This window comes from Bison bison, unplaced genomic scaffold (genome assembly GCF_000754665.1).
Source record: "Bison bison bison isolate TAMUID 2011002044 unplaced genomic scaffold, Bison_UMD1.0 scf7180017864500, whole genome shotgun sequence".
Classification (NCBI taxonomy): domain Eukaryota; kingdom Metazoa; phylum Chordata; class Mammalia; order Artiodactyla; family Bovidae; genus Bison; species Bison bison.
In genome coordinates, this window is record NW_011495059.1 from 745,072 (window position 1) to 761,181 (window position 16,110).

Below are 16,110 nucleotides of genomic sequence, written 5' to 3' on the forward strand. Positions count from 1 at the left end.
ACTGCAAGCCACGCCTCCAAGGCTCATTCACCGTAAGACAGGCCCTAGAACCCCCCCGCAACTGTCTCGTCTTGGGAGCCCAGCACTTCAAGCCCCGCCCCCAGAGTCCCTCACCTCAAGCCCCGCCCCCAGAACCCTCCCCCTCGGCCAGCTTCCCCACCTTCCGCCTCTGGCCCCGCCTCCGGGCCCTCAGGCCCCGCCCCACAGCGGCGGCTCGCTGGATCCCGCCAATCCCCACAGTTACTGACCCGCAGGCCACTCCCCGAAGGCGGGGCTGCGGTCTCGGTCCACTCCAAGAGCCGCACCGTGCTGGCGCTGGGGCTGGCCGCCGGCCCGGTGCTCAGCTGCGGCAGAACTGTGGCTGTGACAGGTACGCTGCCGGCCGCTCGCTCCGGGGTGCCCACGTGGATCGGCTCCCGCGGAAAGCAGGACACATCCAGGGCACTGCTGGGCAGACCCAGGGCGGCCGAGCTGGCTGCGAACAGATACATGGACAGATACGACACAGGTGAGCCTGACGACCCTGCTCCAACCCTGCCATGCAAGTGCGGAAGCAGGTGAAAAATATCGTCTCCTCCCCAGGACCCACATCTGCTTGGGCATGGATGTGGATTCTCCTGTTCCCCTAGACCCCTGGCTTGGCCCACCTGGAATGATAAAGGCAGCAGTGGGCAGGTGAGAACCGGAGCCTGGACTATCTCTGGCCACCAGGTGCACGCTGACCTCCCCTGTGGAGGGTCCCTTCAGTGTCCTCAGCATCTCCATTTCAGCATGCCCCTCCATCCTGGTAGGCCTACAAATGGAACACAGCCCCCAAGGGGATCAGGCGGGTAGGGGGCCTCCATGAGGAGGAGCTGTCCACCCTCAGAGAAAAGCCTCAGCCATGAGGGGAGTAAGGTATTTTAGGAGCCCAGCATAAAGTTTGGCTCCTGGCTCTATCCAGGTCACCCAGGTGAGAGCTCTGGCCAGACCTTGCACCTCCCCCCGTCCCTGTAAGATGGGCATGTGTGAAGATGCTTTGTAAACTGCTGTGCAAACTCTAGGGAGTCTCAGAGAGTGTGTCTCGGGCCAAGGTTCTGTCTGGTCAGCTATCTCATGGCACAGCCCAGGCCAAGTCCAAATTCCCCTCTTTTTCAACCTCCACCTCCACCCCCAGTAGAATCACTCCCTTCTCCCTCTGGGGATTCAGAACCCTCAAGTACCAGATTCTCCTTCACTCATAAGGTCATTTTCCTGGGAGATGATCTTTCCTGATGGTGCTCTTTTATGCCTCCTGCCCACTACTTCCTCCAATCCCAAGCAAAGAGTGGGCACTCAAACATCTGTTGAGGGGACTTCTCTGGTGGCCCAGTGGTTAGGATTCCAAGTTTCCACTGCAGGGGGCACAGGTTTGATCCTTGGTTGGGGGAACTAAGATCCCACATGCAAAAAAAAAAAAAAAAAAAAAGACAGGCAAAGAAACATACACATACAAAAACAAAATAAAAAACATAAACACCCTATAATCTGAAGAGCAAAGAAGTAATGTATGAAAATGCAGGCAGTGCAAGATTTTGCTTTAATAAAGCAAAGGGAGTAGAGACATTTAATAAAGGGTCAAACATGTAAATATATGGGAAAAAGACCTAGTGACATAACAAATATGCTTAATACCTATCATTTACTTAACTCCTTAAATGTGCCGGCACGCAGCAGGTGCTGTGTTGGATTTCACTAATTTGAACTTGTTAATAAAAAGCAGTATAGGGAATTCCCTGTGCTTCCACTGCTGGTGACTCGTGTTCGATCCCTGGTTGGGGAACTAAGATTCTACAAGCCGTGAGGCATAGCCAGAAAAAAAAAGCAGTGTATGAGTAAGTGATATTTGGTTGCTTTAAGGTGTCAGCAGGGCTTGACAATGGCTTCTGGCATAAAGGAAAGAACAGAGATGTAGGCTTAAATTAGACTTAAGTCAGTTTGAATTTCAGATCCCACCCCCCGCCTTAAATGTCTGTGATTCTAAGTAGCTTTCTTTCCTTGAGCCTCAGTCTCCTCATGTGTAAAATGAAGGGGATAATGGTATTTATCTCAAAGCGCTCTGATGAAGATTAAATGGAAAAAATATGTAAAGTCTTGATACTAGCAGGCCTTCAACAAAAAACAACTCACTCCCTCTGAACAGAGATTTTGAGGAGCTTGGCAGCTCCACTAAAAATGGGAAAATCAGCTTGTAGTGGTTGCTGTCTTTCCCAAGCTCCACTCCTCTCTCCTCCTGTTCTTGTGCACTGATATATCTTCCAGCTTTTCCTCCCTAAAATACACAGGACACCCCATATAGTATATCAGATCAGATCAGATCAGATCAGTCGCTCAGTCGTGTCCGACTCTTTGAGACCCCATGAATCGCAGCATGCCAGGCCTCCCTGGCCATCACCAACTCCCAGAGTTCACTCAAACTCACGTCCATTGAGTCAGTGATGCCATCCAGCCATCTCATCCTCTGTTGTCCCCTTCTCCTCTTGCCCCCAATCCCTCCCAGCATCAGAGTCTTTTCCAATGAGTCAACCCTTCACATGAGGTGGCTAAAGTACTGGAGTTTCAACTTTAGCATCATTCCTTCCAAAGAAATCCCAGGGCTGATCTCCTTTAGAATGGACTGGTTGGATCTCCTTGTGGTCCAAGGGACTCTCAAGAGTCTCCTCCAACAACACAGTTCAAAAGCATCAATTCTTCAGCACTCAGCCTTCTTCACAGTCCAACTCTCACATCTATACATGACCACTGGAAAAACCATAGTCTTGACTAGATGAACCTTTATTGGCAAAGTAATGTCTCTGCTTTTCAATATGCTATCTAGGTTGCTCATAACTTTCCTTCCAAGGAGTAAGCGTCTTTTAATTTCATGGCTGCAGTCACCATCTGCAGTGATTTTGGAGCCCCCCAAAATAAAGTCTGACACTGTTTCCACTGTTTCCCCATCTATTTCCCATGAAGTGATGGGACCAGATGCCATGATCCTCGTTTTCTGAATGTTGAGCTTTAAGCCAACTTTTTAACTCTCCACTTGCACTGTCATCAAGAGGCTTTTGAGTTCCTCTTCACTTTCTGCCATAAGGGTGGTATCATCTGCATATCTGAGGTTATTGATATTTATCCTGGCAATCTTGATTCCAGCTTGTGTTTCTTCCAGTCCAGCGTTTCTCATGACGTACTCTGCATATAAGTTAAATAAACAGGGTGACAATATACAGCCTTGACATACTCCTTTTCCTATTTGGAACCGGTCTGTTGTTCCATGTCCAGTTCTAACTGTTGCTTCCTGACCTGCATACAGATTTCTCAAGAGGCAGATCAGGTGGTCTGGTATTCCCATCTCTTTCAGAATTTTCCACAGGTTTATTGTGCTCCACACAGTCAAAGGCTTTGGCATAGTCAATAAAGCAGAAATAGATGTTTTTCTGGAACTCTCTTGCTTTTTCCATGATCCAGTGGATGTTGTATAGAGAGTGAATATTCAAGTAGGCAAAGGCTTAGAGATATAACCTGATTAATTAAGGCAACATTCAGACCAAAGTTCGGGGACTTCCCTGGCGGTCCAGCGGTTAGAACTCGGTGCTTTCACTGCCGTGGGCCCAGGTTCAATCTCTGGTCGGGGAACTAAGATCCACTAGCTGCTCAGCGTGGCAAAAACAAAAACCCAAGGTTTGTTCCCCCTTCTCAAGTGGCTCAAGTAGTAAAGTATCTGCTTGCCAATGGAAGAGAAACAGGCAGAAGACGTGGGTTCAATTCCTGGGTCAGGAAGATCCCCTGGAGGAGGAAATGGCAACCCACTCCAGTATTTTTGCCTGGGAAATCCCATGGACAGAGGAGCCTGGTGGGCTGCAGTCTGTGGGGTCCTAAAGAGTTGGACACTATTGAGTGCGTCACACACACGTACACACACACACATGGTTTGTTCTCCCTAGTACTTCCCCTTTAAAAAAATTATAAAATAGCATTCTCTAAATTCAAATTATTTTGCTTTGCACAGCTGATATAGTTGTACCATTTTAATTCCTTTTAACTAATCTTTTTATTCAAAACATTGGCAGTCATTAGGAATGAATATGGTTACTCGTGAAAGAATTCCATTCTGTCTCAAGATCTACTAAGGGAGGGTGGTTGAGAGAACTTCCCTTCTGTTCAAGTTTCTGTCCTTTTCCCAGCAGACACTGGTGGACCAACTGGGAGTCAGCATCATCATTTTGTGCCTTGGGAATAGTCTCAAACAAGAGAAAGTGCTCTTATGAAGCCTACATTCTAGAAGTAAGGGATACAGTGGAGGCTGGAGATGTAAATTTAAAAACCATCCTGTACAGATGGCAGGGAAAAATCATAGAACCGAGTATAAAGAAAAAAGTGGGAGCCTTGGAGCTCATCAAAATAGGTTGGGAAGAGGAAGAAGATCTAGCCAGAGACTGAGAAAGAGCCTGCAATGAGATGAAAGAATATCCAGAAGCATCTGAGCTTCTGGAGGAAAGTTTCTAGAAAGTGGGACTGCTCAATGGTGTTAATACCACTAGCAGATCAAGTCAGATGAGGGCTGAGAGCTGACCATTTTAGCAATAAGGAGATTATGAGAAATCTCGACAAGCATCATTTCAGAGGAGCTGTGGACATAAAAACTTGATCAGAGTGGGTTCCAGAGAGAAATCATCAATTAGTTCAGTATTTATTGAGCATCTAGTATGTGTCAGGCACTTTTCTATGCAATTTGTAGTGAACAGAAGACACAGAGGCCTCTGTTATAGAGTCTGCATGCTAGTGGGGAAACTGACAGTAAGAACTGGTCCTTGTCAGGGGATGGGAGAAAAGGAAGTGGAGACTAACAGCTCTTTCAAGGAGTTGTGATACAAAGAACACTGATGTGGGGGATAGTATTTGGAGAGTGATGAGTTCTCAAGGAAAGGATGTTGGCTTTGTTTTTTATTTATTTATTTTAAAATTCTATGTACTTATTTATTCCTGGGCTTTGTATTTGTTGCTGCAGACTTTTCTCTAGTTATGCTGAGTGGGAGTTACTCTAGGTGCGGAGTCTGGGCTTCTCACTGCCGTGTTGGGGGTCTGTACTGCCACTTCCCTTCTCTTACTGCAGAGCACAGACTCTAGTTCTGGGAGCTTCAGTAGTTGTGGCACTGGGGCTCCAGAGCACTGGCTCAGTAGTTGTGGTGCACAGGTTTAGTTGCCCTGCAGCATGTGGGATCTTTCCAGACCAGGGATCAAACCTTTGTCTTCTGCATTGGTAGGCAGATTCTTTACCACTGAGCCACCAGGGAAGCCCTGGTTTGCTTTTTAATATTTATTTATTTAGTTGCAGCATGTGGGATCTAGTTCCCTGACCAGAGATGGAACCCAGGTCCCCTGCATTGGGACCACCAGGGAAGTCTCCATTTTGCTTTTTTAAAACTATTTTAAAAAAATTTTAATTAATTAATTAATTTGACTGTGCCAGGTCTAAGTTGTGGCATGCAGGCTCTTCAGTCTTAGTTGCAGCATGTGGGATCTAGTTCCCTGACCAGGAATCGAACCCAGGTCCCCTGCATTGGGAGCTCAGAGTCTTACCCACTGGACTACCAGGGAAGTCCCCCATTTTGCTTTTTTAAATAGAAGATGCTATACAGCTTGTTTGTAACTGATGGAAATAAGCCTATAGAGGGAGAAACTGACAGAGCAGGGGAAAGAGAATAATTCTAGAAGACAAGTCCTTGCCAGCACAGGAGGGGAGAGGCTCCAGGGCACCTGTGATGTTTGAGACCCACTGCATGTGGCTGTGGGTTCCTAGCTAGCAATACCAACTGTGTTTTTCCCCAGCTAGATGGTTATTTTTTCTGAGACCTGGGAACTACTTTCTCTGTGATTTGAATGCACTTCTCTTCTACCACTGCTGCTGCTGCTGCTGCTAAGTTGCTTCAGTTGTGTCCGACTCTGCGACCCCATAGACGGCAGCCCATCAGGCTCCGCCGTCCCTGGGACTCTCCAGGCAAGAACACCAGAGTGGGTTGCCCTTTCCTTCTCCAATGCATGAAAGTGAAAAGGGAAAGTGAAGTCGCTCAGTCGTGTCCTACTCTTAGTGACTCCATGGACTGCAGCCCACCAGGCTCCTCCGTCCATGGGATTTTCCAGGCAAGAGTACTGGAGTGGGGTGCCATTGCCTTCTCCGCTCCTCTACCACTACCAACCCCCAAATCTGCAGCTCACACAGCATTTTCATAAGCTTTGTCCCACTAGGTCCACAAAGCAGCACCACCAATCTGACATGGCTCCCAGGCCTGAGCCAGATACCAGGAATCCATCCACTCCCCCGCTGCAGTCTGGTCACACCTTCAGAGCACCACTTTTGTGGCCTCTGCAGGTGCTGATTCTTCTGCTTGGTCCATTTCTACATCCCTTATGTCTGGAAAATTATTGATCATCCTTCAAGACTCAGCTTGAGTGATACCTTTTTTCTGAAAGGCCCAGAATCCACATCCTCCCCGCACCCCAAAGAAAGTTAACACACAGCTCTCTCTGCTGTGCTCTGCTGCTGCTGCTAAGTCAATTCAGTTGTGTCCGACTCTGTGCGACCCCACAGACGGCAGCCCACCAGGCTCCCCCATCCCTGGGATTCTCCAGGCAAGAACACTGGAGTGGGTTGCCATTTCCTTCTCCAATGCATGAAAGTGAAAAGGGAAAGTGAAGTCGCTCAGTCGTGTCCGACTCTTAGTGACCCCATGGACTGCAGCCCACCAGGCTCCTCCATCCATGGGACTTTCCAGGCAAGAGGACTGGAGTGGGTGCCATTGCCTACCCACCACAGTCTATCTATGCATTAACTTGTCTCTCTTCCACGAGACAGAACAAAGCATTAAAGAGCCTGATCCAGAGACTGCACTCAAAAATAGTCAGTGAATGAATGAATGAGAGATGTGGGGACTTCCCTGGTGGCCCAGTGGCTAAGACTCCGTGCTCCCAATGCAGGAGGCCCAGGTTCAAGCCCTGGTCAGGGAACTAGATCCCACACAGCTGCAACTAAAGATTTCACATGCCCCAGCTAAAGACCCGGCATACCATAACTAAAATCTCGTGCAACCGAAAAAATAAATATTTCTGAAAAGAAAGAAAAAGAGGTGGGAGTAAAGAGTGATCAATAACATAAGAAACACAGGTTTCTGAAACCCATAAATGGCTTAGACATTCTTGCCCTAGGGGCTAGAGTACTGTTTCCTCCTTCTGTGTCTCTCAGAGGCTGGAAGAGGAGGGGATACAGTGAAGGTTGTCACTGGCAGCCCTCAGCTGTCATCTTCTCTCTGAATTGCCCTCAACCAGGGGAGCTGCCTCGCCCAAGTGCCCTCTCCTGGACCCGAGGTATAAAGGCCTTGCCCCCTTGCCTCCGTCTAGGGCATCTCAGCAGAGCCATCTCCCCTCCAGAACTTCTTTTGGGACAGGTGGAGGCCTCTGTTAAGACTGCATCAGCAGTTCAACGTTCTCCGCCCAACCGCCCTGCTATCTTTCCTCTCCTACAGGTGACAACACCAAGGGCACCCTAATACATCTCCACTCAAAGCTTCTCAGAGTCTTGTTTCCAGGGAACCCAGCCTAAAACAACTGTTGGATCCCCAACCCAAATTGGTGTCTGGCATATAGCAGATGCTTAATAAATATTTACTGAGTGAATGTTTATTGTCTCTTGGTCTGTCTGCCAAGACTTCCCGTATCCCTTGCCCATCAAGGTCTCGTATACAACAGACGCTCAATAAATGCTCTCACTCTAGCTGTGGAAGGTGGGGCGCTATCGCCCCAGACAGATAATCCCCGACACACACTCAGAACCCCAGCAAAACTGAGCGCCTCAAACTTGGGGCCTCGGCCCCGCCCCCCCGCTGCAGCTGCGGCTGGAACGCGGGAGGGATGGATGCGGTCTCCAGGGTTGGGACCGCCGCCCGCCTTCCGAGTCCTCCCGGGACTGGTGTAGACGGCGGCGGGCGGGGCGGTCACCGATCCGCCAGCCCCGCAGAACGGTTACTTTTTAAAACGCCAAAATGGCGGAATTCTTTTTTATTTTTTCCCTTTATGGCAAAATAATAATAATTCAATTTTCCGTTATAAAAATTGGAAATCAACGGTAGGAAAGAGAAAGTTTGCCAAATTACCCATTTCCTAAGAAAACCAAACCCTCGCCCTCCACGCCCTCTCTTTTATTAATGAACAACTCTTAATTGATTGCATTTCTCTAAAAACCAAGCCGCCTTCCTCCCTACCCTCCGGATTGCCTCCAACAGCAGCACGGCGGACGCGCTCGCCTCGCCTTCGAGCCCCGCAACCGCCCAGATCCCCTTGCACGCCGGCTCCCCGAGCTTCCTCCCGGGCTTGTGCACCCCGCCTCGCGCTCGGGAGGAGCAACGCCCGGGGGTCCCAGGCCCCAGCACTGCCTTGCGGGGCGGGGCCGGGCGCCGCGGAGCCTCGTACCCCGGGGTCCCTACCTGCAAGGCCCGCGTGCGGCCGCCCAGCGCCGAGCTGCGGTCCGAGCCCCGCGCGGCGCGCGCCTGCGCGCACAGGGGGGCGGGCCCGTCTTCCCGCAGGACGCGGGGGCCAAAAACGCGCACAGAGCAGGTTTGGGGAGCGCAGCCGGGGGCCTTCCTGCCAGGCCACGGCTGCGTGGGCCTAGTGTCCTTTAGCCCCGGGGCTAGACTGCTGCGCGGGCGAGGCGGGTCGAGATTCTCCCGGTCCCCAACTCCTTACCTCACAGCTAGCAGCACGCAATGGGGACAACGGAGCCGGCAGAGGCTGGTGGGTTCCTGAACTGAGTGGTCAGTGACAAAAAGCGAGGTTGCACTCCCCGCGCGCACCCCGGCTGGGTCGCTTCGTTGTCCAACGCCTTCCCTCGGCGCCTGCTCCTCACCTGAAATAGGCGAGCCAGAGAACATCGGAAAACCATCTCAGGGAGGGTGAAGGGAGGGCAGTGCCACCAGAAGAACGGAGCCCCCTGCGAGGTGCGGTTCCGTTCCTGGCTCTCATAGCCTAAAGGAAAGCATCAGCGGCGCCAGAGTTTGGATGACCTGACCCCATTGCTATTGGCTTGTGGTGTGACCTGGGGCGCGTCACTTAATCCTCCTGGTCCTCCATTTTTCTATTTGTAAAGACTGTCACCTACTTCACCGCAAAGGGTTTTTGTTGTTTTTTGAATGGGTTACTGTTATGGTGTTGTCTTGCGCAAATCGTTGCTTCTCTGTGCTTCAGTTTCCTTAGCTCATCGAACTAATCAAATCTCCGTTATTGGTTTTTGCCTGGAAAGTCCCATGGATGGGTGAGCCTGGTGGGCTGCAGTACATGGGGTCGCTAAGAGTCAGACACAACTGAGCGACTTCACTTTCACTTTTCATTTTCATGCACTGGAGAAGGAAATGGCAACCCACTCCAGTGTTCTTGCCTGGAGAATCCCAGGGACTGGGGAGCCTGGTGGGCTGGCGTCTATGGGGTCGCAGAGTCGGACACGACTGAAGGGACTTAGCAGCAGCAGCAGCATAAAACACCTTTTAAACATATGGCAGCTATGACTTCATGAACATTTGTGTAATTGAGAAGTTAAGAGACTGCAAGCTCTAAAATGGAAGGAAACACGATAACCTAGGTGTATCCCTAACACCTGGTACAGAGCTGGACACTCAGTGAGTGCTCAGTAAATGTCTGTTGACTGATGGACTGCATGCAGAGAAAAACAAGGATCCTGGTACAGTCTGGAGTTGTGTCCACTCCCTCATTAATCTCTTACTTTACAGAACAGGATATTGAGGTCCATCTGGCCTAAGGTCACAGTTAAAGGTCAGGCCACCAGGTTCAACCTCCAGTGCAGAGGAGAAAAGGGTTCCTAATTAATTGTAGGCAAATTCCACAAATTGTTGTGATCCTCAGGTTTAAATTTATGCAGACTTTATTCCGGTTGCTACACCAACGCATTACATGTGTTCTTCCTCACTGCAGTGTCAAATTTTAATTAAAACTCGTATTATTGGGAACAGAATTGCATCAGTTGAGGATGCTGGTTGCCATAACAATGGAAGTCTCTTTATACACACCAACAACACCCCCATCCACTCATTTTTTTTCTTTCATCTTTACCCATACTGCTTGTTCTAGATTCCAAAAGGTTTATTTTAGGTATTCAGAAGTCTAAAAGAAAGTGATGGGACCACACAAACACATAGCTTCTCAATCAGGAATGTATCTTTTAGACTAATGGAATCTGAGCCAGTGGGATGTAGGAATAAACAAAGAATGCAGGTCTGAGTTGACAATATATTTTCTGCTCAACAGTATTTTGGTGGTCTTGATACTTTTGGTGGGCTTGCTTCCTTGAACACATTCAGGGATGGAGAGTTCTTCCAAGTAGATGTGTTTGGGGAAGGTTCTACTTCTAATGTAACCATAGCTTGCTCTGCTGGTCCAGTCTGCCCTCAAGAGAAAGTGATGAAGTCCTATTCTTCCCTCAAGTGACAACCCCATATTCTACAAGTTTTAATAGCCTTCACTATTTTCAAGTTAACTCACTACTCGAGTGGACTGTTGTTCAGTTGCTAAGTCATCTATGACTCTTTGTGACACCATGGACTGCAGCACGCCAGGTTTCCCTGTCCTTAACTATCTTCTGGAGTTTGCTCACACTCATGTCTGTTGAGTTGGTGATGCCATCCATCTCATCCTCCGTCACCCTCTTCTCCCTCTTGCCCTAAATCTTTCCCAGCATTAGTGTCCTTTTCAATGTTGGCTCTTCTCATCAGATGGCCAAAGTATTGGAGCTTCAGCATCAGTCCTTCCAGTGAATATTTAGGGTTGAAAGTCTGTAGTCAAGACTGGATGGACCTCAAATTTTTTGAAATATTGGTGAACAGAAGCAGAGAGAAAACTATTGCTAGTGAGCAGCCCACACCTTTCTGTCCCTACAGATTTTAATTCACCGTTGGGACAGTGCACTTATTTTAGGAAAATGCACCCTTTTTATAAATAGGAAAACACTTCTGGTTCCAACGGTATGGCACATTTTGCTAATAGGGAGCACTTTCTAGCATAAACACACCCAAATCCTGGATAAAATATTACAAGCAGAAGGACCAAGCAAGCCAAGAAGGAAAAAGAGTACATTTATGGCTGAATTTGCAAGAGCAATCAGGAGCCAGAAACAAAGATGGAAACAGAGGAACCAGGGGATGGCCTGACGTCTCTTGTCCTGGAGGTGGTTACTGGACAGGGATTTGGGTTTCATCACACACACATTGCAAGAGATGGGATCTTGGTTCCATGCAGTACTGGGAGTTTAAACTGAATCCCTTGTATAAAGACTGGACACCCCTGACCGCCTGACTATATAGTTGGGGGTCCCATTGTGGAAAAGGCAGGGGAGGTCCAAGTTTCCAAATATAATTGAGTCCTTCTTTCCTTCAGGTCCTACTTTTCCCCCTGGACATAACGTGTATGGGTGTATGCTTTCCAAAGAATCGAGACTCACAAAATTTACATTTTAGCTTTGTAACTGAAGCCTGTATTTGCAAGCATTAGGAAAATTTGTCTCTGTGTGGGCCAGAGCCTCAGCTATTTCTGTTACTCCAACCCTGCTAAATATCTTTTGTTCTCAACACATTTGGTACAATTCATGTCTCATGCTGCTGCTGAAAACCCAATGGGGGAAAAGAACCTCTGAATTAAGCTTATTAGTTTTTAACTGCTGCAGAACCACCACCACAAAGTGGCTTAAAATGCAAATTTATTATCCTTTAGTTCTGGAAGTCAGAAAATCCAAAATGGTGATGCTGAACTTTTATCTTTTGCTTATCCCTAAAACTCTTTTATCTTTCCTTCAAATTTCCTTCTTAGTTGTAATTTTTGGTTGTGCTAGGTCGTCACTGCTGCCTGTGGGACTTCTCTGGTTGTACTGAGTGGGGGCTACTCTTCATTGTGGGGCGCAGGTTTCTTACTGCAGTGGCTCCTCTTGCTGCAGTGTGCTGACTTAGCTGCTTACAGCACGTGGAACCTTCCTGGACCAGAGACTGAACCTGTGTCCCTTGCGTTGGCAGGCGGGTTCTTACCACTGGACAACCAGAAGTCCCTCTCCTTCGAATTTAAATGATCCCTCGCTGGGTATTCCTGATTGTAGGATTTTTTATCAGCCAGCAGTGAAAGGACGGAATCCTAACTACTGTTGACTTGTGGGTCCCACGGCCTGTGGGATCCTAGTTCCCTGACCAAGGATAAAACCCACGTCCCCTGCATTCGAAGATGGATTTTCAATTACTGGACCCCCAGGAAAGTCCCTGTACTGTTTTACAATAAAAGCAGCTACTGTTTAACAAGTGATTGTGCCAAACGCTCTGAAAACAGCATTTACTACCTACAGTATTAGAAGACACTTTTATAGCTGAGGACACAGCTTGCTTTCTATTGCATATTCCTCTCATGTATGTAAAAGTTACCTCCAGCTCCTTTTGGCCCTTGGCCAGAACCACCCTGTCCTACTTTCACAGCTATTAAGTACAAACTGATGTAGTTCAAGCTCTCTTCAGCAACGTTCTCAGACTCCAAAATGATTCAACTTCCTCTTAAAAACCAAACACCCCTTCTTTTCTCCTGACCTTTAAGGCTACCCCCCACACAAAGCACCACCTTAGTGAAATGCCAATGAACAGAACTTAGAAAATCAACAAATGTTAACAGTGGGTGACAGTTTGAAAGGAACTGGATATTTAATAGGCTCTAGTTACCTCCCACAAATTACTGATCATAAAGGGAAAAAGTGACTTTATATAAGTGACTCGGGTTATTATTACAAGGTACCACTAGATATACCGAAGACAATCTCATTCTTGTGATATTTCTGCCAAAAATGCAATCATGAGGAGACATCAGACAAACCCAAATTGAGAACTTCTACGAAATAATCATCCCTTACTCTTCAAAAATGACAAGGTCAAGAAAGGTTGAGGACCTGTTCCAGTTTAAAGTCATGACAACAAAAAGGAGCAAATGATCCTAGGCCAGTGGAAATACATATAAAGGACGTTATTGGACAACTGACAAAACATAGTGGAAAAGACAAGATCATATCGAAGCTAATTTCCTGGTTTTGATAAGTAGACACTATAGTTAATATGAGAACATCCCTGGAAATACACAAAGTCTTAAGAATAAAACATGTCTCTAACTTACCTTTCAGATGGCTCAGGAACAGTGTAAGTAAAATGAAGTATTATTGGTAAATGGCACAGGGAATATCATTTTTTTGTACTATAGTGCAAATTTTCCTTAAGTTTGAAACTTTGTCAAAACAACTGTAAAAGCAGCCTGCTCATTCAGGCTTCTTCTGTGCTTTTTCACTAAGAGGAACTGAATATCTGAAATAGGCTTAAAAAAAACCCCAACACTTTAGGGCTGTTAGGAACTGAAGCAGGATTTAAATCCTGCCTGTTAACAAATTCCCTTACCAATACAATAATTTCCACAGTAATGATCTCAAAATAGTAATCCTGACTTCCTTCAAGGGGTCAAGGATGGAATTTACTGTTTATTACCTGTTTGTATTCACCTTCTGATTTCTGAACCCTTTCTTTCTATTCACTTTAAGTTAATCACTCTACTAATTACTACACTGGGGCCCATGTGTGAAGTTGTTTTAAAACAGGCAAATCTAAGCAAGCTACTTAGGATCTAGAAGACTAACTACAAAACACAACTGCACCTACTCACCCTTTCAATTAATGGAAGCATACATGGCTTTAGGGACACAAAGTTCAAGATGTGGTTGCTGCTTCAAAAAGCTCAAAATTTAGAGAATCCCCAGGCAGTTCAGTGGTTAGGACTCCATACTTTTAGTGCCAAGGGTTTGGGTTTTATCCCTGGCTGGGGAACTGAGATCCTCAAGCTGTACAGCTTTACCAAAAAAGAAAAACTGTAGTGTAAACTGGTAATTACTAAGTGCTAAAATGTTTTTTAAGAGCTCTAAAATACATATTTTATGGACTGTTGGTTATATAAACCAAAAAATTACTTCCTTAAAAAAGTTGGTATTGAAAAAAATCCATTCCATGGTAGTGCACCATTTAGAGTGGCAGATCTCTGTACTACTCTTAAGTGAGCTGCAGAACACACTCATGGTATGAATTGCTTATTGATGCACATAGGCATTACCAATGGATTAGCCTGGGTAAATACAGTGTGTTAGAAGCAGATACCTTAGTGCATGCATGCTAAGTGGCTTCTGTTGTGTCTGACTTTGTGATCCTACAGTCTGTAGCCCGCCAGGCTCCTCTGTTCAAGGGATTCTCCGGGCAAAAATACTGGAGTGGATAGCCATGCCCTACTCCAGGGGATCTTCCTGACCCAGGGATCAAACCCTTGTCTCTCATGTCTCCTGCATTGACAGGCAGGCTCTTTATCACTTGCGCCACTTGGAAGGCTACCTTAGAAGTGGACGCTGAAAGAGAGATACTTTACGGAACATTCCATTTTCGCAAGACTAAAATTGCATATAACCACAAAAACTGAACTGAGAAAACATTTTCTGAAAGCAAGATAAATAAAAGTGAAATTAGGTTGAGGATTTGGGAAAAGATGATCGAGTTTCCTAGTTTATCTGGGTAATGATCACAGAAAATGTTCAAACTGCTACAAGATAAATGGAGTTAAATTTTGTGTGAAATCTAAAGACTTAGTTGAATACAAAAGACTTTATTGTATAACAGCAATCATTATGGTGCTAATCAAAGTATTTTTCATGTATTAAACTTTCATCTTCACAACCCACGAGGGGTTATCCCTACCACCGTGGATGACACCGAAGCATGAAGGTTAACAGCTTGCCCCAGATATGACGATGATGATCAAAGTCGCTCAGTCGTGTCCAACTCTTTGTGACCTCATGGACTATGCAATCCATGGACTTCTCCAGGCCTGAATACTGGAGTGGGTAGCCCTTCCCTTCTCCAGGGGATCTTCCCAACCCAGGGATCGAACCCAGGTCTCCTGCATTGCAGGCGGATTCTCTTTACCAGCTGAACCGTAAGGGAAGCCCATGATAAACCATCTATTAATATTATGTTGGTCCTAACCTCTTGTTTCTGAGAAGCGGAGAAGTCCTTTTCTCATATTCAAGTGAGGAAATAAACAAACCTGATAATGGCAACTCCGATTCAAAAAAACCAAATATCAGATATTTGCCAAATATTTGATACTAAGTGGGAATACACAATAAACTCAAATCAAACCTTTCCCTCAGTGAACATTTTATTGAGGCAATAAAGCACAAAATAGGTTAACAAAGTGGGAGAAAGAAGATACCGAGAGAAAAGATGGTAACAACACAGGAGTGGAACGTCAAGTCACAGGGCAGGAAAGACTCGAACTGGCCATAAAGGCACTAAGGCATGTTAACACACTATCAGGTAAAAGAAAGGGGGATCCAGATTATCACACTTCTATTCTGCTCTCTACCAGTTTAACACTCCCATCTAGCCACAGATAAAGATGTGGCAAGTTGCAGACTCAGATTCTACTTAAGTTAGCAAGGAACTAAACATTTTATTGGTCAACTCTAAGTGGGCCAGTGTTTATATATAAACAGTGGTCTGGCATGTCCAATGATGGGGGTCCCCAGGAATAGGAACTAGAGTTTTAATAAACTGGTCTTTGCTATTAAATTCTTATGGGTGTAGGCATTTACCTATACAATTACCCACCTGCGGGGTGGCAGCTAACAAGGGTAGACAAACCTGCCTATTACCATGTGATGTCATAACACAAGAAAGCCCAGTTGAAGGATGCTGCATACTTTTAGAAAGTCAAATTGTATATTGTAGTATTCCCCCCTCCTTTACTTTAAAAGGCTGTGGTTTTAAAAGCTTTTGTTCTTTCCCTGAAAACAAGAGAACTTTGGTCAAAGCCAATTCTTAAAAGTAACTTGTCCTTAAATAGATTTTGAAAGGCAGTGCAGACTTGCCTCTTTATGCAACAGTCACAACTTTTGTTTTTTCAAACAGGCAAAACAATGAACTATAATTACAGATACCAGTTTTTTCTCTCAAAATCCAAGGTCTATATGGGAAAACAAAAACAAACCGTATTTCTTATGAA

General features: G+C 46.3%; 1 protein-coding gene across 1 annotated transcript in view; it reads right to left on the reverse strand.

Moving 5' to 3' along the window:
- L3MBTL1 (l(3)mbt-like 1 (Drosophila)) overlaps positions 1-9,275 on the reverse strand; it is a 31,616-nt gene extending 22,341 nt beyond the window's left edge. The window contains exons 1-3 of the mRNA XM_010829233.1: positions 8,737-9,275; positions 648-793; positions 249-475 (exon numbers count right to left, since the gene is read on the reverse strand). Of these exons, the coding sequence (XP_010827535.1) occupies positions 249-475; positions 648-793; positions 8,737-8,921 (558 nt within the window). The 5' untranslated portion in view covers positions 8,922-9,275. The remainder of the gene's footprint in view (positions 1-248; positions 476-647; positions 794-8,736) is intronic.
- Positions 9,276-16,110: the final 6,835 nt, after the last annotated feature.